At 37.8% G+C, this 23,623-nt stretch overlaps 1 protein-coding gene across 3 annotated transcripts in view; it reads right to left on the reverse strand.

Moving 5' to 3' along the window:
* The window catches only part of slc36a4 (solute carrier family 36 member 4), a 269,341-nt gene that overhangs the window by 211,280 nt on the left and 34,438 nt on the right, over positions 1-23,623 (reverse strand). For all 3 annotated transcript variants that reach the window (XM_052026138.1, XM_052026139.1, XM_052026140.1), the window contains exons 7-9: positions 20,944-21,180; positions 16,419-16,517; positions 178-347 (exon numbers count right to left, since the gene is read on the reverse strand). In XM_052026138.1, coding sequence (XP_051882098.1) covers positions 178-347; positions 16,419-16,517; positions 20,944-21,180 — 506 coding nt within the window. The remainder of the gene's footprint in view (positions 1-177; positions 348-16,418; positions 16,518-20,943; positions 21,181-23,623) is intronic.

Raw genomic sequence — 23,623 nt, forward strand, 5'->3', positions numbered from 1 at the left:
AGGTAACTAGAATTGATTATGGCAATTTTAATATGATAGGTGTGATTATGCCATTTTATTTAAAACAAATGTTATGCAAAATATGACCAGGAATCCTTAAAATATTCTAAAAGTTTATACATACAAGCCAATTCAAAAATAGCTTTTTTTGAATATAGATTCTCAAAACACACTTACCATATGTCTTGTGGAAGGTTTAATGTAATACTGCCCTGAACACTATCACCAAAGTGCAGATACCCAAGGGTTGCCAGTGAAACGTACAAAGCTGTGACGATGCCCATACCGATGTTTAACGCTTGTGGAAACTGTTTTCTTTGCTTCATTTTATTTTCTAAAGGAAGAACCTGTTTATAAAAATGAAAAATAAAAGCTATTTAGGAATAATTGCTGTCAACCGAAAAAATAAATTCAAAACAAAAAGAATAAAATTTGGCAAGTACATTGTGGATACAGTAAAGATGAAAAAACATGTATATTTTCTTCATTCCTCCAGTGCTGTTTCCAGTAGTTTGCCAAGTACTTCTGTATTGCAAGCATGACTGAGCTCTCAAAATTTGCCACGAGAATTCCCCATTCCACTCAGATTGATTTATCTTTGAATCTTTACTTCAATCAACCTACTAAACAAGCTCAAACCACACCACTTTACCTTTCTATTGGTATTGGTTTATTATTGTCACTTGTACCGAGGTACAATGAAAAACTTGTCTTGCATACTGATCGTACAGATCAATTCATTACACAGTGCAGTTACATTGGGTTTGTACAGAGTGCATTGAGGTAGTACAGAATGCAGTGATGTAGTACACGTAAAAACAATAACAGCACAGAGTAAAGTGTCACAGCTGCAGAGAAAGTGCAGTGCAATAAGGTGCAACGTCACAACAAGGTAGATCATGAGGTCAGAGTCCATCTCATCGTATAACTGTTCAATAGTCTTATCACAGTGGGATGGAAGCTGTCCTTAAGCCTGGTGGTATGTGTCTTCAGGCTCCTGTATCTTCTACCTGATGGAAGAGGAGAGAAGAGATAATGACTCGGGTGGGTGGGATCTTTGATTATGCTAGCTGCTTCGCCATGGCATCTAAGTGATTTCACCAGGACAGGCTATTGGTGATGTTCACTCCCAGGAACTTGAAGCTGTCAACCCTCTCGACCTTAGCACCACTGATGTAGACAGGTACATGTACACTGCCCCCTTTCTTTTGTTTTGTTGACATTGAGGGAAAGGTTGTCGTCATGACACCATGCCAACTGTTCTGATTTTTGCACCGAATTTCAACAAATTCTGAACTCGATTCAACTTGTTTTTTTTTGGTATTTCCGAGTACAGCCTTCAGGAAAGAGTGAAAGGGAAAGAAAAGTCTGCTTGGAGAGAGAAGTTAAAAGCAAGTTTATTTTTAAAAGCATAAATTAGCACTGACTATAATAAACTAGACCCTTTTTTGAAGATAAGCAGTTTAAAAAATTAGAATGCGGAATATTTATTAAAATGGGAAATGGATAAACATTTGTGACGCCAGGCCATGGTGATGGAAAAGAGGAAAGAAACCAAACTCAATTTAAGATTGCATCCACTGAAGGAAACCCAGATCAGGTAAATCAAATTCACAACCCTCCAGCTCCCTCTAAACAGGATTGGCAACTCATGTGGAATTACTTTGTTGTGGGACAGTCAACGTTATTATAATTAGTAAACCTATTACATGTGATAATACTCAGCACGATGGAGCACTGTCAGCTCAGTTGCACCAACTAGATCATACACACTATACACATGGGGCATCGCAGCTTCCTATGGAGACTGAAGTAGAAAGGCCATGCATAAACTGTATCGCTTGTGCCAATCTGAAACAATAAATCTTACTAATTTCCTTCGGATTTTCTTTCATCAACAAAAGAGGGGGGAAAACCCAAGTGAAATTTCAATTCACACCACTTCTTCTTAGGTTTTAGAGATGGGCAATAAATACTTACCTTGCCAGCATTGTCTGCATCCCAAGGAAGAGTACTGGATAGTATAAATCGCAGGACTGATGTATGCAGCACATTGTAACAAACTACCACATATTTATTACATTGGAGCCAGCACAAAATTATTCCACTGTTAAACTCATTTTCAATGGATTTTGGTAGAGGCAACATTAATGAACTGAATGGCTTGGGGTTAAGAACATTTCATTTGGTCTACCAAACTGCTTGTTTTGCAAAATATTTATTGTGGTTTTGGGACACCTCCATAATCATTAGGAAGGTTTAAAATGTTTCTAAATAACCTACTATCATTTAGTGTGTTCTACAGAGCCTGCAGTTACAACCAGCTTATTTACTCCCAAATATTTCAATCATAACGAAGAATTGATAATCACACCAAATTATTTACTAACATAACATCTTCAATGGCCCTACTCACTTTCCTACTCTTCTAAGTAATCATCTCCACTTACTAACCGACAATGTGAGGTGGAATTAACAGGTACAGAGGTACCATGTGCCCATAACTATCTGCACCATCAGGGCAGGCCATTATGCCAATAAAGGAGCTCAAAGGCTCAAGGGTGCAGGTCAAGACTGAATCGAGGAGAGTCACATGAACAACATAGCAATTTGAATGACGATCATTGGTGTGATCAAGCTCAGGGATGGTATGTTGATGTGGTTTGCTATGACAATGTAAATGAGTGATGTGGAAGGGAGAAAAAAAAAGGATGTTTATGAAGATTCCCCCAATGAAATTCAATGGTTAACCAGAATAGATATTTGTGCCGTTTTATTGGCTGAATACTCAGATCAACAACAAAAGCATGAAAAGGGTGAACATGATGCAATAATAAAGTGTGAACCAGTAAAGAAGCAACAGCACTTGGGTCTCAAAGAGTGAATTAGTGTTAAAAAAAAAATGATAGATAGGTTGGGACTGAATGTTAGCAAGTTAAGAGGTGGGGAAAAAGGAATAGTGGGGAAAAACGGCAGTGGGAAGTGTAGAGAAGTTGAGAACTTGGGTTGAACGCAGAAGCCATTTCATTATCAGCGAGGCAGAAATCAGACTTGAAAAAAGTGAATAAATAGCAAAAAGGAAAACAAACCAAGATCTGTGTCAAAGGGAAGTGGTCTAAAGAAAATATTTCCCAGGACGCCAAAAGTGATAAAACTATTGAGATTGTACATCAAAGGGATTAGCATTCAAATGCATGTATTGCAAGTCAAGTGCCAACAGAAGTCAAAATTTAGAGATGTGGTAAAATTAAAGGCCTCTAAGAGTTAATTGAAAGTGTGCAATTTTGAACAATGGCCATTTTACAGGAAAAAAATAAACAAAGCATATTATGTAAAGAGTGGAGATTGTAGAGCCAACATTTAGTGGATTCAGAGCGTTCAAGCGTATAATATGCAAAGAATTAATATGAAAACACAGCAAATAATTGGGTAAGTTAAAAAATCTTATTTATTGCAAGGGGAATTAAATACAAATGTAGGGAAGTTATGCATCAGTTATTCTAGGCATTCGTGAGACCACATCTGGAGAAATGTACAGTGTTGGTCTTTATTTCATGAAGAATATTAATGCATTTGCAGCAGTTCGGAAGTATACTGGAGACAGGTTGGACAAGCAACGTTTGTAGCTTCTGGTGTTTACAGATTGAAAGTCGACATACTTGAAGTATAGAAGGGTAGATATGGAGAGGATGTTTCCTCTTGTGAGAGTATCTACAACTAGGGTAACTGCACAAAAAAAGGGTCACCTATGTAAGAAAGACGAAGTAATGTTTTTTTCTCCCCTCATTGGTTTTAGAGTCTTCCTCAAGGAGAGGGCAGTGAAAACAGAGTCTTTGAATATCCTGAAGATAAAAAAAAGACTACAGATGCCAGAATGTGGAACAAAAAAAGAGCACCGAAAGGTTGGCGGGGGGTGGGGGTAAGATAAAGAAGCAGGATGGGATAGAGGCTAGTATGTGATAGGTGGAACTAGATTGGGGGAAGGGAGGGGTGGAATGATAGGCAGATGAATGCAGGTGGGAAGAGGGGAGAGAGGATGTGAAAGGAACGAAAGGAGAAGAAAATTATACCGGTTGTTGCTCTTCTAATTTGCATTTGGCCTCTCCGTAGAAATGCAGAAGGCCGAGGACAGACAGGTTAGTGTGGGAAAAGGAAGGAGAATTAAAATGACATGCAACCAGAAGCTTGAGATGGCTGTTGCTGTCGGACTGCAGGTGCACCACAAAAGGTCACCTAGACAATGCATGGTTTCACCAAGGTAGAGGAGGCCACATCATGAGCACTGAATGTAGTAGACCAGGTGTGCTAAGGTGATGGTGAATCTCTGACTCACTTAGAAGGGCTATTTAAGTCCCTGGATGGGGTGAAGGAGGAGGAATGGAGAAGGTGCTACACCTCCTACAGTTACAGTGCCAGAGGACAGGGAAGGCTTGGGTGGACAAGGGAGACACAAGGAGAGTGGTCCCTGTGGAATGCAGATAGGCAGAGAGAGAGGAAGATGTGACTGGTGGTGGGAATACGTTGGAGCTGGCGGAAATGGCAGAGGTGAAAAGTGAGGACCAAAGAAACTCTATTGCTGTTCTGTCTGGGAAGGAGAGTTTCAGGAAATTGGGGAAATTCATGTGAGGGCTCCATCAAGTATGGTAGAGGGGAAGCCACGTTTCCAGAAGAAGGGCATTTCTGAAGCCCTGGAGCAGAAGGCCTCATTTTGAGAACAGATGCAGTGGAGACGGGGAAATTTTAGAAAAAGGGATGGCATCATTACAGAAGGCAGGGTGAGAGTCAGTGGGTTTATGGAAGATTTCAGTGGCAAGTCTATCTTCTGAGATGGAGATAGAGAGATCCAGAAAAGGAAGAGTAGCGTTAGAGATAGTCCTGGCGAATTTGAAGGTAGGGTGGAAGTTGGTGGCAAAGGTGATGAATTTGGTGAGTTCTGCATGAGTGCAAGATGCAGCACCAATGCAGTGGAGAAAGACTTGGAGAGAGGGTGCTAGAATAGGCTTGGAACAAGGACTGTTCCATATAGCCAACAAATTGACATGCATAGCCAGAGAGTATGCAAGTGCCCATGGCTACACCTTCGACCTGCACAAAGTGAGAGGAATTGAAGGAGAAGTTATTCGGGTTCTGCCAAATGGATGTATTGGTAGAAGAGATCTGATTGGGACTTTGTTCAAGAAAAAATAAACCGAAGGTCTAAGACCTTCCTGATGGGGGATGAGGTATATAGGGACTGTAGGTCCAATGGTAAGGATGAGCCGTTTGGGACCAGGGACTTGAAAATTATCAAAATGGTGGAAAAGAAATATAATAATAAGTGGGAGTGGGCAAGGGGAGAAAGGATGGAGTCCAAGTATGAAGTGTTCAGTGGGGCAAGAACCAGCAGAAACAATGGGCCTCCTAGGACAGTGCTGTATATGGATCAGTGAGGTATTAGGGCACTATGAGGGAAGATCTCCTGATGTGATGAAATCTGTAACAGGCTGTAAGATGGTGGCCTGGTGTTTGTTAGTGGGGTCACAGTCCAGAGGAAGGTATGAGGAGGCATCAGAAAGTTGGCGTCTGGCCTCTGCAAGGTAGAGGTCAGTCCACCAGACTATAGTGACACCACGCACCCCACAGTCTTATCTGCAGGTTTGAATATCTTGAAAGCAGCGGTGGACACCTGATTATCAAGGTGGTGAAAGGTTACTGGGGGTATGTGGGAATGTGAAGTTGAGGTTATAATCACATCAGCCATAGAATTATTAAATGGCAGAGCATGCAAGGGGACTAAGTGGCCTACTTCTGCTCCAAATTCACAGGCTCACAGTTTGTCCCCAATATTCAGGCTGTTTAAGTATAGTATAGGTCATCCCAAGTAACAAAACTGTTCCATTTTTACAGACATCCACACCATCAATTTTGTCCAAGTCAGAAAATACACAAAAATCACTTGATGTGGTAACCACACCTCCACAGGATTGTAATGAATAGTATCAAACACACATAAAACTGAGAAGAACAATCACTAAAAGTGGAGAGAGGAAACTAGTTCTACCATTTGTAGGAATGAATATACATACGTACGCTGGACTTTTGTATTTAATAATATTATGGGAGCTTATTCATATGTAGGGGTGTCCATAAATTGGGCATATGTAACCCGGGGACAGCCTGTACTTGGTTCATGCATCATCTTTCACAGCCTTTGAATCTGCTTCAAGATTTTATAATCAATAAAGCAATCTATTTGCATATTAAAGTCGCACAAACAGCAATGAGATAAATTACTGTATTTTAAAAGCTGATCAACCAGGACAACAATTCCACAACTCTTCTTAAAATACCCTTTGGTCATTTATTATGTCTCCCTAAAAGGAAAGATGTGTTCAGTGCCTCATCCGAAAGACCATACAACAAAGCACACCTTCAGAAACGAGGATTAGAATTCAGGGCAACCATGCACTCAAGTCTCTGCAGATGGACTTCAATCCAAAACTTCTGACTTAAGAAGCAAAGAATGTCCAGCTCTATCATAGTTGTTCAATATAATTACATTCTGAGTCTATTTAATATGGGCAGAAAATGAATAGCAGCTGAGAACAAAAATAAGTGCTCTTTGGAAAACATTTTGCACTGATCAAAGGGCAGTCTATATACCAGAGTCAGTACAACTCTGCAAGGTGCACTGGATATCTTAAAAAAAGGTTTTTTAAGCCACTGGCATTATAGGATTAAGAATCTGGTTCAGTTTTTAATGTGTTGCATTCTTGCATAAAAGTAGGAAGCTCAATCTTTTTAGAAAGAAGTTTATTCTCAGTTACCTAGCCAAGCTCAAAAAGGTGGATCTGTCTGTTTATAAATGCATGGAACCAGACAATTTGATTTTTTAAAAAATTAAATAACAAAAGAATTCAGATGGTGCTGATATTGACGTTATTTCAACTAGAAGGGTGGGGAAGATCAAAGGCTGGCAGTGTAGTCATTCAAGCGACAAAAAAAAAGCATAATTAAGCTACATTTTAAGTTATTCTTGTCTTCACAGGGAAGAGTGGATTTGTGGAACAGGTTTACCCCTCGTAGTGATTCACTCTATTCCTGCCAGTGGAAGGGGGACCAGATTTCCAGATGGCAAGAGGACGACCTTCTATGAGTCACAAGTATAGTAAAACATAAATCTCCTAGAATAGTTCGGATAGCCTACAGGGGTCCAAGGGTAATTTTATGGATACTTGAGCTATATTTTTCCAATACTCTTGCATGTCTCCAGCCATACATGGGAATTATATAATCATGAAATTCTGCTGTTCATATCACAATTTGCACCAAATCCTGTTCACCTATCAATTTGTCCCAATTTACACACATTAACTCTTGGCCTGCTAATGCCTCTATTTAAAAAAAAACTCATTTTGCTTTTCAAATCCCTTCATAGCATCAATTTTCCAACCCACTGCAACTTCCTCCAGCCCGACAAATCAGAGCAATAGGCTTCACCATCCTGGCCACACATTCTGCACATCTGATTCTCTTTTGTAAAGACATGCAATGCTGATACCCATGAACGAATCAACCACCTGGAAAACAGATGGTTAAACTCAAACTCAAATTTAAACTACTTAAACTCAAATTGAACTTCAAGAATTTCATGAGTTAAAATGGTCCTTTATTTCCGTGTGTAATAAACCTCTGCAAGATCCAAATTATTCCAAATTGAGATTTGATTTGTATGGAATATTTTCTTGCTTATTTCCCAGCTGAATAGCAGAACTTATGCAATGCGGAATCCAACATGATGAGACGAAATTAATTGTCTCAAAGTCAATTGAAAAAATCTTGGTAATTGACTTTGCATCCTCCCTTGAGAGTTCATTCCAATTATCAGTAATTTGTCACAATAGATGGAGTAAAGCATCTTTACTTGTCATTTACTCGTCCCTGTAGGAAACTGCTGTCATTCCTCACTAAGTTTATATTTTAAAAAACAGTTTACAGATCAATCCAAGATATTGACATTGCTTTGTATACATTATATAATGAAAAATGCACATGCTAATACACAATAATTATTCAATTTATCAAAGCTCATTCCAATTAACCAAAATTGAAATGGTGCATGGTAACTAAGTATGCAATGGTGAAACACAAAGAAAATGAGACAACTGAGTCAAAATTTCTCATACGAGTTCACAACAATCACAAACTAAAAAGTCAGAGTGAATTGCATTTTCATGAATGTATTGAATAATTCACTTATTTCACTGCTGTACAGTTTCTCTGCCCTAAATAGTCAGTTCAAACCAAATTCTGCTAGACTGACAAACATAACAATCTATAGTGTTGTAAATGGCACTCCACAGAACCTCTGATTTGTATACACTCAGAAGGTAAGAGTTCAATGCACTTGGTGCACAACAACACAGACACAGCACACTCAAATTTTCCATGCTCACATCTAATCTCTCCAAATCATACAAAACTAAACTTTCCTCTTGGCCAATTTTATATCAATGCTGCACAGCTCCTTTTATCATACGAACTTCAATTTTGCTATCACTCTTTCGTGCTGATTTAACAAATGCTTCTTGGAAGTTCTTATATGGATGAGTTCCAAAGATCAGACTATCACTATTTCTCACATATGATTCACATGAAGTCACAGGGCAACTTCAAAATCTGCAGATGACACAAAACAAGAAAGTGCAGTAACAGGGAGGAAGATAGTAATAAACTTCAAGAGGAGACAGCCTGATGGCAGACACATGGTGGTTAAAAACCAACAAAAAAGAAATGTGAAATGATACATTTTGATTGTAAGAACAATGGAGAGACAATACTAGCTATATTAAGGGGTGGGAGGTAATGCAGAAAGAGCAAAATCTGATGGTTTTGCACACAAGGCCCTAAAGACAGTAGGCACATTAATGAAATTAAAATATCTGGGATCCTAGGCTTTAGAAAGAGAGGAACACATTGCTAAACCAGGAGGTTAACCTTAGTCTAGATAAAAATTAGCTTCGTTCCAGGTGGAACATTGTGTCCAATTCTAAGCACTACATTTCAGCAATAAGACAACTTGAAGAGATAACAGAATATTTCCAAGGTTTAAGGATTAGCTGCATGATAGACTTGAAAAGCTAGGATTGTTCTCCTTGGGGAGGCTACAAGGGGAAGTGATGAAGGAGTTTCTAATCATGCATGATTTTGTTACAGCAAATAAAGAGGAACTGTTTATTGCGGCTTAAGAGTAGAGAGCAAGAGAACATAGAATTAAAGTGACTTGCAGAAGCATACGAGGGATTTGTCTTATCAAGGTATTTGGAATATCCCACTTGATATAGCAATGGATGCAGGTTCACTGGTAGCTTTCAAAAAAGGAATTGGATAAATAGTCAAACGGGAAAAAGTACCGAAGGGAAAGGGGTAATTAGCTGTAGTGTTGGACTTACTCAATTGTGCCTTTAAAAGAGCTACCAGGTCCTCAATAGAATGAATATGTAGATCTCCAGTAATAGACAAGATCAGAAATTCATTAAATGGAGGTGGTAAAAATGAATGCCTACTTTATGCAATAGATCTTTCCTAACTACAAGCATGTGCTGGACAATTACTTGCTACTTAACTCCACTCCATTCCCACTCCAACCTTATTTTTCTTTTAATGATTTTTTTTCTTCTTGTCCATATCTTACAATCTTTGGCTTCAAAACCGACTTGGTTACCCTGAAATTGGACATCATTTTCAAAAGTTCTAAGTTCATCCCTGAGTCTCAGATATCCTTGTTTCCATCTCTATAAAACAAACAATGCAAAATATGAGCCAATCACAAAAGCAAACAAATATTGGATTTACCAGCAAGATAGGCTTCAAATCTTTCCGTAGCAATTCTGCAGGAGTACAAAGGAGCTGCTTCCGCAATAGTGAGACATTAGGTTCCTTTGTAATTTATTGGAACAGTTTTAAAAATTAAGATCCTAACTACATTCTCAATAGCCTGCTCATCACCCCACCCACCGTGGTTCATAGAAATTATGATTATTTTGATGGAAACAATCGATATCCTAATCAGATAATTAAAATCAAACATTAAAAGCAAGCTGAGTATACTCTGCAATATTTTAATAACTAACAGCGCATACTCTGCTTTAATTTGGAAAATGAGTTTTTCCAACAAAATTCAATGAAAAAGCACAAAGCTGCACAGAAAAAACACTCAGGTCCCAAATAATTTAAAAGAAATGATTCTGACTTTGTTTCACAAAAGATAAAGAAAGAATAGAGTGCCTATCAGAGGATGCTGGGTTGATTATCATTCAGGATAAACATGTCACTACCATAATGAGTAATCTGACATCCTTCCACATTACAGTCATGTATCCCAACACTGAACACAGAACATAGAACAGTACAGCACAATACAGGCCCTTCGGCCCACAATGTTGTGCTGACCTTTAAGCCTCACCTAAGACGATCTAACCCCTTCCTCCCACATATCCTTCTACTTTAAATTCCTCCATATGCCTATCTAGTAATCTCTTGAATTTGACCAATGTACCTGCCTCCACCACCACCCCAGGCAGCGCATTCCATGCACCAACCACTCTCTGTGTAAAAAACCTTCCTCTGATATCTCCCTTGAACTTCCCACCCATTACCTTAAAGCCATGCCCTCTTGTATTGAGCATTGGTGCCTTGGGAAAGAGGCACTGGCTGTCTACTCTCTCTATTCCTCTTAATATTTTGTACACCTCTATCATGTCTCCCCTCATCCTCCTTCTCTCCAAAGAGTAAAGCTCCCTTAGTCTCTCCTCATAATGCATACTCTCTAAACCAGGCAGCATCCTGGTAAATCTCCTCTGCACCCTTTCCAACGCTTCCACATCCTTCCTATAATGAGGCGACCAGAACTGGACACAGTACTCCAAGTGTGGACTAACCGGAGTTTTATAGAGCTGCATCATTACCTCACGGCTCTTAAACTCGATCCCTCGACTTATGAAAGCTAACATCCCATAAGCTTTCTTAACTACCCTATTCACCCATGAGGCAACTTTCAGGGATCTGTGGATAATGACCCCCAGATCCCTCTGCTCTTCCACACTACCCAGAATCCTGCCATTAACTTTGTACTCTGCCTTGGAGTTTGTCCTTCCAAAGTGAACCACCTCACACTTCTCCGGATTGAACTCACTAATGGAAATGCACTAAAGGAGACTGGTAAATGAAAACATTTATGTATTTAAAATTTTAAATGCCCTTGATCTCTTCAACTAAAAGTCCAAAAACTATTGATTAACAAACTTGTCTCTAGCTCTAACAAGGAAAACATGCAATCACACTGGCATGTTAAACTGTTACTTCGTTAACCTTCCAAGGTCACAAGCAGCAACAGTTTCCATACTTGGTAATACAAGTGATCTGATGCTACACATTATTCACTTAAATCTAACAGCAAATGTATTAACTTAATCTCATTAAGAGGGGCGAAGTTCAAGCTGTTTGGAATACCTTAAGTTCCACGCAGCGTGACTGCCCTCAGACAACTGCCTGGAATTTATTAACCCAATGCACCTGTTTATGCATGTTCATAATTTCCAGCACAAATGCAAACTGAGGACTCAAGTCCTTCAAGTCTACTCGATTTTGAAATGTTAGATCTGAACTCAAGTCCTTTATGAACTAATTTCAGTGATCACAGATGGAACAATTTTATTCCACGATACTGTATACGTGCACCTCATAACTATTCAGAAAACTTAGTAATTCAATAATGTTGTTCCTGTGAAGACAAGTTCTCCTGAGGCTCTCCCCCTTTGTTCATTTATTTTACACAAAAGAACCCCGAACACAAGCATTGTGAGCTGTTATTACCTACCACCACATTATCATAATGTTTACCAACACCTAACCAACAGATCCTGCTCTGGAGCAATGTGAACATAAGGAGGATGAACTGGTAGGCATACCTCAGAAGATATTGGTTACAATGCAAATGAAAATACATGTTTACCAGATTTCCAAATGCCAATAGCAGCAAGCCACAGAAAAAGCTTAGTACTTCCACAATGACTGGACAAGAACCGCAATAACGCCATCAAATTAAGTCAAAATCTTTGCTGGACTTTGCTGAAGAAGTTGGTTCCATGAAAAATGCTAACCTCAACTATGGTGGAATTCTTTAAACACCAAGGACAAGCCTGAAAGGCTTTGAGCAGCATGTGCCAATATCCAAACAACTCATTCATTCCACTTTGTTCTTTATATACTGTGAAAGAGCATTGCACACAGCTATGACTTTGAACTTGACAAACACTGTCTGCAAAGCTTAAGCGCTGCAAAGCTTAAAATCTGCTAAACTAGCTAACATCCATTTATGGGATTGCGCAGATATCCCCAATCCATAAAAAGCATTTACTTTAACAGAATCCTAGCCATCTCATCAGCTTCTTTCAATTATTAGCAAAGGTGATGGGGGAAAGGAGGGGGAGAAAAATCAGCGATAGAGACATCAAGCAACATTTGCTCATCAATAATGTGATCACTATTGCCCCTTTGCTAAAGCATAACCGATGAGACCACCAGCTAGATACAACCTGAAGTGCAAAAGCTGAGTGCCAAGAGTGGGGATAACAGGCAACATTTAACCACAAATGGCTTCAAAGGGACCAAGTAAAACCAAAGGATCAAATGAAAACCCTTCAAAAGCCAGAAATTTACCAAAACAAAAATTATACTTGGCTCATAGAAGTGCTGGGTAACGACCAGCTGAAACAAAAGAAAAGCTCAGTCATATATTCCCCGACTGATAACACACACACCCCTAAGCAAGCCACCAAACCACTAACTGAAAGCTCTACTGGATCAGGCACACGCTTACATGAGGGGGGCACAGACCAAATATTCCCTGACTTCTCAAACACAAGTTTCAAACAATGAAAGTGTGAATACCTACCAATCTGTGGGTGGATGCAGCCACAGTACTCAACTTGTAGCTCAGCAATTTGCACCCATCACTCACCCATGCATGTCAAATGTACTGTGTAAACTCAAGGGGGATTGCTCTAGTTCACTAACTTAATTTCAACAACAAATAATATATGGAGGGCGGTGGGGGGGGGGGGGGGGGTGGTAAGAGGGAAGCAAAGGAGAAATGCTGTGGGAAAATGTACCTCCAAATTACACATCATCCAGATATATATATATAGTATGTATATTGCTGTCACTTCTTCACCAGAGCAAAGGCATAGGACTTGCAGCAATACAATCCCAGGCTCACAGAGAAGCTTAATGCACCCCAATATTGACTCTCCATTCCAAGACAATAGAGCTCATTTATTATCAGCTAAGAATGGGCTGCAGCTTTTATCTCATCACTCAAGTCATTAGAAACATTAAAAGGCGCTACACCCAATTCAAGCACGGGCAATGATCATCAAATTCCTCTGTTCCCAATATAGTAGGCAATGCATCTTTTGTCACCATACTGGGGACTTGCAAAACTGGCACTATGCAACTGATCTTATAGCCTGATCTTGGATTCTATCTTGTGGGCACCTCCAGATGAACAGCAGGAGAAATTAGAGGAGAAAGAAAAAGAGCACACAAAATTGGTTGGACACGGGCAAGGCTGCTAATTGTGGCCTTTCCCTTGTTCTCATATCCAGAGAACAATAAAAGGTAATAAAATAAAAACTTCAAAGCATAGAAATACAGTATATTATTACAATTATTGACTTCACTACTGGGCAAATACTCGAAAGATAAGCCAAGCCGTTCCACTGAAATATGAACATTATGTGCAATTTCCTCCAGCGAGTGTCAGATTAACAGTTTATTTTTAATTTATGAGATATTTAACTTGACAAAGCTCCATGTACTACTTAGGAAGAACTTATCAGCAGAATTTGAACAGAAGCTGATTTAGATAATCTTGAGGGAATCAGACAAATTTGACAACGTCAACACTTGTTTCAAAAAAAAATGAACAATTAAAAATCTACAATAATTGGTAGAAGCAAAAGTCAATAACAATATTTTGCTATTTCTGCTATGTTTTCTTGTGGTTTGGAAAGTCTAAATTGTGGTTAAGATTCCAAAAAGAAGTCTGCATTGTTGCTCTGATCCTGTTGAAGACAAGGATAGTACCACACAAGCATAGAATGAACATACAAACTTATTTAAATAAACTTCTCTGTTCAACTTTCCTGGGCATCCTATCCAAGTATCACAGCTGTAGAGATCAACCAAACAGGCCAATAGAAACAGAGGACAAAATTATTAGAGTTAAAAGTATATTAACTTTATCTGGAAAACTTAAAACTTTTAGAGCATTAAAATGTACCAATGTGTTTTATCCAATGGACTATTGTTGTCTTTGTGTTTGGAAGTTTTCATAAGAACACAAGAAAATATGAGAAGCAGGGCATATGGTCCTTCTAGCCTGTCCCACCATTCGATAGGATGATGCCTGATCTGCCCCAGGCCTCATCCTCTCTTCTCTGCAGTACCTGCACATTAGCAGGAAAATAAATCATCTAACCATAAAACAATCATTTAGTAGATAAGCAGCAACAAATGTTATTCACTATTTAAAAAAAACTACATGCACAAATGACCAGATTAAAAAAGTGCCTTCAGTTTTCAAGTACTGAATACATCTATTATTAACATAGCGAGCCATAGTCACCATTTTACTAAATGATGGAGTTCCAGGGACTGAAAAGCAGCATCCTGATAATCAAAATGTATAGAGGCAATGAAAGATTAAGGAAGAATCATTTTAAGTGCAAAGCTAAAAAGATAATTAAATGGCACTGCAGCCCTACTAGATATTTTTAAAAGTGAGTAAAAATTCTTTGTACTTTTAAAATAAAACTGCAATTGCAATGTCTGTCAATTTGCACAAAACTAGGTTACATAAAGAGCAATATTAAAACAGAATCTGGTAATTTTTACAACATTGCTTGAGACACAAAAGTTGGACAGTGGAGAGTTCATTTTCTTCAAAATAATGCCATAAGCTGTATTACATCCACTCACAAGGACAGAGCCTTGGGTTAACATCGCCTCCAAGAAGTCAACATTTCTGTTATGCTGACGCAGATTTTGGGCTCAGGTCCACGTATGTGGGACTTGAATCAATCCCCCCCCTTCAAAGCACTACCTTGTTAGCAGTTCTTCCGAACAATGAATTTGTGCATTTAAATTATGAAGCTCAGATACTTAACAAAGCACAACATAAATGTATACTCTTTTCCTTATTCAATATCTATGCATGTACACTTTTCAATGGTGGTCCTTAAACAGCTTTGTTTCTTCATACCCATGTGACAGTAAGGTCAATTAAAGCACTCTACTGCTGTCCCATTTGAAATCATCTAATTCAGCATGAACAGAGAACCAAACTTGGACATTTTAAAATCTGTGCTGTCCAATGCTGCATTACTTGGTAAAGTCACCCAGAGAATCAGTATGGAAGAGTTTGTCTTGGCTCATGTGATTGTTCTGTCATTGCTAGAAATACAGCATTTTATTGATAGGTATATTAATTTTCAAAGCCTATAAGATAATCTTGCAAGACAAAGTGCTTATTTCTGGTTACAGGTCTTTGAAAAATGTCTCGTGCAAATACTACAATTTGAGATAAACCAGCACCATGTAATTTACTAAATTATTGCCTTACCATAACATAATTTAAAAGGTTCCTAAATCAGTCAAAATAAACATCTGAAATAGATGAATTTATACAATAATGTTCACATAAGTCAATTAAATAGAAAGATTGCTCACTGCTGTATCAATGATTCAACTTCTATTGATTTAGGATGTGAACAAGGTTGCCCCAGTTAAATCAGAACCTTAATGCAGTTTGGTTTGAACTGAAAATATTGAGAACAGTTTAAAATTGTAAGAGTATTATTTTCACTGGTTGTAGTGAAATAACAGCTAGGTTCACAGCATATGATCCCAAATTGAAGATGATTCTGTCCACAGCAAGGATACGACATATGAATGCTGGATAAGGGTGAAGTCAACATTCATAATTTATAGCTATCCACAAAGAACTGATTTAAACATTAATTGGAAGGCGAATGTTACTGGTGAGGCACACATTTGTTACCCATCCTTAATTATGCTTCAATTTAGTTGCTTGAAAATCTGAAGTCACGGGGAAATTTCCTTCCCTAGGACATCTGGCAAACCATGTAGGTGATTATTATGATAGTCATGCCCCCCCCCCCGACTAAAATCTTATTCCTGTTTAACACTATTAACTAATTTTGAGTTCTCCATATGCCATTGTAGGGTTTGAACTGTGCCTCCGTTAGATTAATCTGGGGTTCTATATTAAAAATCCAGTAATAACCACAATGTACTTTTTGTGCTACATGGCAAAACTATGTCACTTAGACAAACAAGAGTGTAGTCATACTTACCAACCCAATTCCTTCAAAAGCAAATATTGCAGACCCAAAGAAAAGTGGATATTTTTTCCAGCTGGCAATCAGAGGAAGCTTGCCTGGATGAGGTATGTCCTGCATGAAAGAAAAACAGACACTCACCAACATTTATCGATGCACCATAGAAAGCATCCTATCAACCTTTGAATATAGAGGAGCGGAGCTGATGACATAATAATGTTTTTTTTAAACCAAAGAAATATCAGTCCAGTTTTTCTTTAATTTTTGGTTTGCTTTTGTTTATTATTATACTTTTTTTTGATTTGGGGGTTTTCTTTTCATACAATCAAATTTCTTTTCAATTTCTTTTTTTTTGTATCATGTTCACTTAGCAAGAGAGCAGGAGGTCCAGATTACATATTTTACTCCTTGTGAGTATAAATTAACTGTTATTATTGTTATCCCGATCTCTTTGTATCATATGTATAATTATTAACGTTGTGTATATTAGTTTGAATTAATTTGAAATTCAATAAAAAGATTGAAAAAGAAAGAAAGCATCCTATCTGGATGCATTGCAGCTTGGTATGGCAACTGCTCTGACCAGGACCACAACAAATTGCAGGGAGTTGTGGACACAGCCCAGTGCGTCACAGAAACCAGCCTCCCCTCCTTGTCTTTACCTCCCACTGCCCTGGTGAAGCAGCCAGCATAATCAAAGACCCCACCCACCCAGGTCATTCTCTCTTCTCTCCTCCTCCATCAGGTAGAACATACAGAAGCCTGAGGGCACATACCACCAGGCATAAGGACAGCTTCTATCCCACTACGATAAGACTATTGAACGGTTCCCTTATACAATGAGATGGACTATGACCTCATGATCTACCTTGTTGTCACCTTGCACCTATTGCACTGCACTTTCTCTGTAGCTGTGACACTTTACTCTGTGCTGTTATTGTCTTTACCTGTACTACTTCAATGCACTCTGTACTAACACAATGTAACTGCACTGTGTAATGAATTGACCTGTACGATCAGTATGCAAGACAAGTTTTTCACTGTACCTTGGTACAAGTGACAATAATAAGCCAATACCAATAATGAAATATGCAACTATAAACTATGGATTATGTCACACAAGGCATGGCAGCAGGTAGCATATTGCCAAATGGAATGTGGATACTCTTAACCAGCAAGTTGAGGGCAAATGCAGGGCAACTGCAATTTTTTTTAAAAAAGCTAAGTGCAGGTGACGAGCTATACTCACCAAGGTCCAGACCCATATTCTAACTTATAATTATATAATAAACAATATGCACCAGAGCATCTTTCATTAAGCCGAGTTATAAAAATGAAAGGCTGAGGATATCAACATGGTAAAAGAATTGATCAAGAATTGACTAAACGATTCCAAACTTGGGCATAAACAAATGAACTAAAATTGACATAAGGGCAAGAAAATTGTCAAGATATACAGTTTTTAAAAGAATAGGGATAATAGAATATGCAAATTCATATCTGAATACCTTATGAAGTGAAATTCTTGTCTGAACCTTTGAACCTCAGACAAATAGGGGAGAAGTTGATTTATGCCATTAGTATGAAATGAGCTTAAATATTAGCAAGTTTTTAATAATGTGTTTGAATTTATGATGGAATGGGAAAAAAAATTAAGGACCATTTAATTTAGTGTCCTATTCACTAGGCCTGTTGAACGTTACTATCATATTTTTTTATCCCCCACTCCCCAGCCCACCAACACACCAAAAAAAATTTGATAGTTTGCAAATGCTCAAGGAAATCTATATAGTGAACAAATAGATCAATGGCTCCCTCTTTTGGAATACTGCAAGAGGCTGATAAACGTTATAATGTTATATTCTGGTGGTTATACAGACATACAAATGTATTCTGACATTCATTCAAGTATGTGATTTGCATTCTTATTTTAAAAGGAGGAGCACCAGACTGTGAGGCATGATTTGCTCCACCATACACCAATTTAGAGCAAGGGTTTTGCAGTGAAATGAAATTTAAGTTTACATACCACTCTTATGAATCAGTACAGAGTCAACATTGGAGTGGGTGGTGGTAATTGCATTATTCTCAGGTGTTTAAAGCCATTTTTACAAGGTACAGTACAATGTTCAACCTCTAAGGCATTTCACTGTGTTGCTTGTCCCACTAGAGCAGGCACTGTTAATGAAGAATCTGAACATTTGCTCTTGTGGCCTTGCTAGAGAAATTTAAAAGAACAGGCAACACCTTTAAAAAAAGTACTGCTTTTTTAAAAATATACTCAATGACAAATGACAGAACAGCAAATCATTTTACAGTAATGAGTACAGAATTCGGGGTTCAGAGCTGTTGCTCAAATGATCAATATTTATCAAATAATCAAAGGCATGCTAGCTTCGGCTGAAACACACCTGTCCCCAGTAAGCAATGTAACGACTGCTGAAATTTCAGAGGTTGAAGGAAATATATGTGTTCACATACTGAAGGATACTGGCTCTCGTTAAAAGGCAATGGATGAATGAGCAGTGCAAGAGCCTAGAATACAACAGTGCTGGACTCCTAATGTGTCCAACCAAATTTTATTAAGATAGTCAAGAGGCTGCACGTTTGGTGCAGCAGAAATCCAGATGCTAAGCATATCCCAAGTACAAGACTAACTATGTAAACAATTCCAGCATTTCAACGGGAGCAGCAGCCCGGAAGCATGATCCTTCTTATAAATTAAGCAAGAAAACAGAGAGGAAAATGCAGCAAACAAAAGAAAACAGCAAAATCCAAAATGTTATTTATTACTATTCTGGTATCAAAATTATTTAAAATTTACTGATTGAAGGAAGTAGGGAGCTGAAACTATTTCATTGGAATGTTTAAAACTGTCTTTTGCATGATAATGAATGATAACAACACAAGTGACAAACTGGTCCAATTCTGCTGCTTTCCATACTAACTTGCATTCTTAATATATCTGCATGAACTCTGACAGCAAATATCAATCAGTAGTTGTATCAACCGGTGGATCATTAGTTAACCCTGATTATGCCCTTGGCTGACATTTACACACATCTCTTTTCAAACAGGGGTCTGTTAAATATTGAGGAGGAACCAACCTGTAAGGTGATTGCCCTTAATCTCAAAACTCAGAGACCTAAAGATCCCATTGTTGCTTCAATTATAAATGACTACAAAGTCATTAAACCTTCTTAGACTAGACAAGTTGGTTTAAAAATGATTCCATTATCATGCAATTTAATGTCAGCAGTCATTGCAGAAATGTAGAGGAATGTGAATGGCTATGCAATTTCTTTGGCTTTGTTTCTATTATTTTAATCTACCCTTTTCAGGCTCAAAATATCAGGGTTCTAAATTAACTACAGCATTGATCTCTTGGCTGTTATGGGATAAATATAGCAATCTTAACAAAGCCAAAACTGTTCCCATCCAACAACAAACTACTGTCGCATTGCTGGACTTCAATGAAGGAGCTTCATTTTCTCAAAATTTTATTGGCTAACAATTAAAGTTGATATGAAAATCCCAGTACTGATTTCAATCAAAGTGGATGCAGTTTCAAAAAGTATCCACCTTTAGTGGATCAACAATAGTTCTGAAAATGACCTTGGAATAACACCAGGGAAGGAAAGATGGGAGGGGCCAAATCTTTTTTTTTACAGTCATCTCATATTCACAATATATTTTTTTAATTTTATCTGTTACCTCAGTTTGCCATGTGAACATTCACACAATTGCTTAAAACAAGCTATACACTTTGATAACTTTTTCCAACTCAAGATATACGACTGTGGAGGGAATGGGCAACTTTCAATTTATGCATTATGACAAGCATACATATCAACACCTTAGAATAAAATTTGCTGCCCACTGAAACAGGCTGCACTTAAAAGCAGCATGTAACCCATTTTCAGGGAGTTGAGTTCTGCACATCTCAATCACAGTAGACTTGCAAGTATAACACATATTCACCTGTATAATACAAAGGCTAATGTGATAGATTACAAGGACTATTAACATAACTATTATGTACTCCCTTGAGTAGAGTAGATTAAAGATATTTGATATGTTTAAAAGTGATTTAGTAAGTTGATAGGAAGAAAGAGATGTTTTTAAATGTGAAAGGTGTCAACAGTAACATGAACCTTTAAAATTAGACCAGTTGTTCAGGAGTGATCTTAGAAAGCACTGCATCAGACAGAGGGCTGTGGAAATCTGGAAAATGCAAAATTCAATTTACAGATTTTGCTACCCAAAGAATAAGGAACCAAGGCAGGTTAATGAGATATAGATTTGTCAGGATCTAAATTTGATGGCAATTGATGGATCCTATCATACTTCCAGATCCTCAGGAAACAAAAGCCTCCAGGTGTATGTCCAAAAAAATGGAGGGAGCAGATTTGCATAATCCGTTTGAGAACTACAAACCACAATATTTTAGTAAATGATTAAGGATTGCAAAAGCGCAAGACTTAAAAACACATTAGAACTGAATGAATTATAAACAAATATTCCTGCATGTGAAACTTACCCTAATAATATACTGATAGATGATAACTAGACTGACAGCCATTGAAAGATTCGCCAAGAAAGAAAATACTGCAAGGTACTTGAGATCACGAATAAACACAAAGCAGACCAAAAAAGGAAGCAAGCTCAGCATGTAGATCCTTGCATCAACATTCCAGTCTTCGCTATGGGACTGCATATTTCTGGTCATGTTTAGGTGACTGTAACTTGTGTGATTCCTCAGGAAACCTTCCACTAGCTGTGGAAATAAAGCAATGGCCTCATTAACCTCAAACATTAGGTCTGGAGCAGACACTAACACAAAATAATCAGAACCAACAGATAATTTGATTATTTATTGAATATCTAAAACAAAGCCTAAGAATGTTGCAAATGCTTAAACATTTAAATTGGAAATGATAGGTGAAACAGTCAAAAGCCTTATAAAATATTGAGAATAATAATAAAAATTGATCACAGCAACCTGAAAGGAATTGTGAACATATACAAAATACCTTGGTGCAAAAAAAAGAATATCCTTGAAAACTTAGTGAATGGATTACATTTTCCATTAGATTGATAATGCTCCCAAAAATAGAGACTTCACTTAAACCTGAAACAAGTTAGATCTTAAAAAGTTATGAATCATTTGATAATTACTAAACAGTCTACTAAGATAAATCAAAACACGAGTCCAAATTCAAAAATCGCCCATCACACTTTGGTGCAGAGAAGTATTGCTTTTTATGCATTAAGTCACAGATCAAATCTACTTCAAAATCATCCTGGATACAGAGTCGGTTGTTTGTAGATTTGAAAGCTGCTTTTATGATTTCTGCTTTTGTCTTGCTTCTCATCCTGTGATGCATCTCAAGTACTTTAGCACAATTAGGCATACAAACTGCATTGAAATGAAATTTTAATTTAATGTATTTTATCCATTCAGAGTGACTAAAGGTTACAACCAATATTCCGCACACTACACAAAAAATTATCTGCATTTAAAAACTCAGTCATTATAGTTTTTACACATAGCTTTATGGAAGCTTTTTATTCTGTTTTCTCATTTCTCCTCTAGGATTTTGAAATCATTCTTAAAAACATTTATTTAAAAAAAAACTTTTACTTCCAGCGTGGTAACAGGCCCTTCCGGCCCAATGAGTCCGCGCCACCCATTTTAAACCCAAATTGACCTACCCGTACGTCTTTTAGAATGTGGGAGGAAACCGGAGCACCCAGACGAAACCCATGCAGACACGGGAGAACGTACAAACTCCTTACAGACAGCGACGGGAATCGAACCCCGATCGCTGTAATAGCATCGGGCTAACCGCTACGCTACCATGCCGCCCTTCACCTATTTCAGTACCTCTCTCCTACTCAATCAACCATGCTTATTAAACTTGTGTCTAGCTTGGAGGCTTCCTTAAATTTCTCAAGCTAAGCTTTTTAAACCAGAAACAGTGTCTGGATATTTGGATTACATATTAGGCACTGAAGCATAGTACACAAATCCTCTGCAATTAATAGGCAAAATCCCAAACATGATGGAAAAACAGTATGTTCTCTTCCTCATGCATTTTAAACAGAGCCCATTTAGTTTTACAATGAAACAGCTTCAGATTTTGCAGTGGCAGATTAATTAATTACTTCTACTATTGATTAGATTTATCCCTAAAAGTTTAGGTTTAAGTACATGTATGGCAATAGCACCTAATTATGGCATTTGCTTCAGAACAGTGCAACAATGGGGCATTATTCATCATGTGCATCTCCTTCCCCAATCAAACAGAAGTGTAATAAGCAGCATGATAACTGAGAAACATGAATTAGAGTGGGTGAAGCTAAATTAAAAACAGAACAGAAAAAAGGCAGAGAGGAGAGAACATGAATATGAAGCAAGTGATTGAAAAGCCAAGTTTCCAAAAACATATTCAATTAAAACTCACGAATAACTGAAGGAATGAGACTCCATAATCTTAACAGTTAATTTTCAATGGCAGAGAACTTGGTTAGAAATAATTAACACCAGAGTTGCACTTTGATGAACTTTTAAAAAAATACCTTCCATTCCAATGTAGAGGCAGTGATAAGCCAGTTATCACAAAACTAACAATGGAAGGTAGAACTCTTGATCTCGATATTGAGGTACTTGCACTAAACAGTCCCTGCATCACCCAAAGTTGCCATATCATTTATCCATAAACAATGAGCATCACTGGTCTTTGAGAATAGAAAAATCATCTAAGTTTTTTCCCCTTGTATTCTAACATGTTTTGTAAAATAGGCGCCATATAATGCAACGTGTTGGGTTATATGCTTTCAGATAGGTATACACAGTTAATATCTGAAATAAACAGCCTCAATTTTTGAAGTGGCAGTAGAAGTTCACAATTTGATTTTTGGATAGAGGAAAAATTCAAAAGTCAAAACATCTAGACAGATTACCCGATTTGCAATCCCTGACATTTCTTTTTGGTAAAATGGGTTAACTCTACATACTTCTCATTGCAACATAGCTGAGGATTTGGGTGTAACTAATCCAGCAACATAACCCAGTCTTGCAATTATCTGGACTCGCAGAGTCAAATTACACTTCTTCCTGTTATCTTAAATGGGCAAGATGCATGAACAACTGTGGTGCGGGCAGACTAACTACCAGCTCCCATTGAAATATTCCACCAAGATATTCTTTCAACTTC

This window comes from Pristis pectinata, chromosome 11 (genome assembly GCF_009764475.1).
Source record: "Pristis pectinata isolate sPriPec2 chromosome 11, sPriPec2.1.pri, whole genome shotgun sequence".
NCBI classification, from domain to species: domain Eukaryota; kingdom Metazoa; phylum Chordata; class Chondrichthyes; order Rhinopristiformes; family Pristidae; genus Pristis; species Pristis pectinata.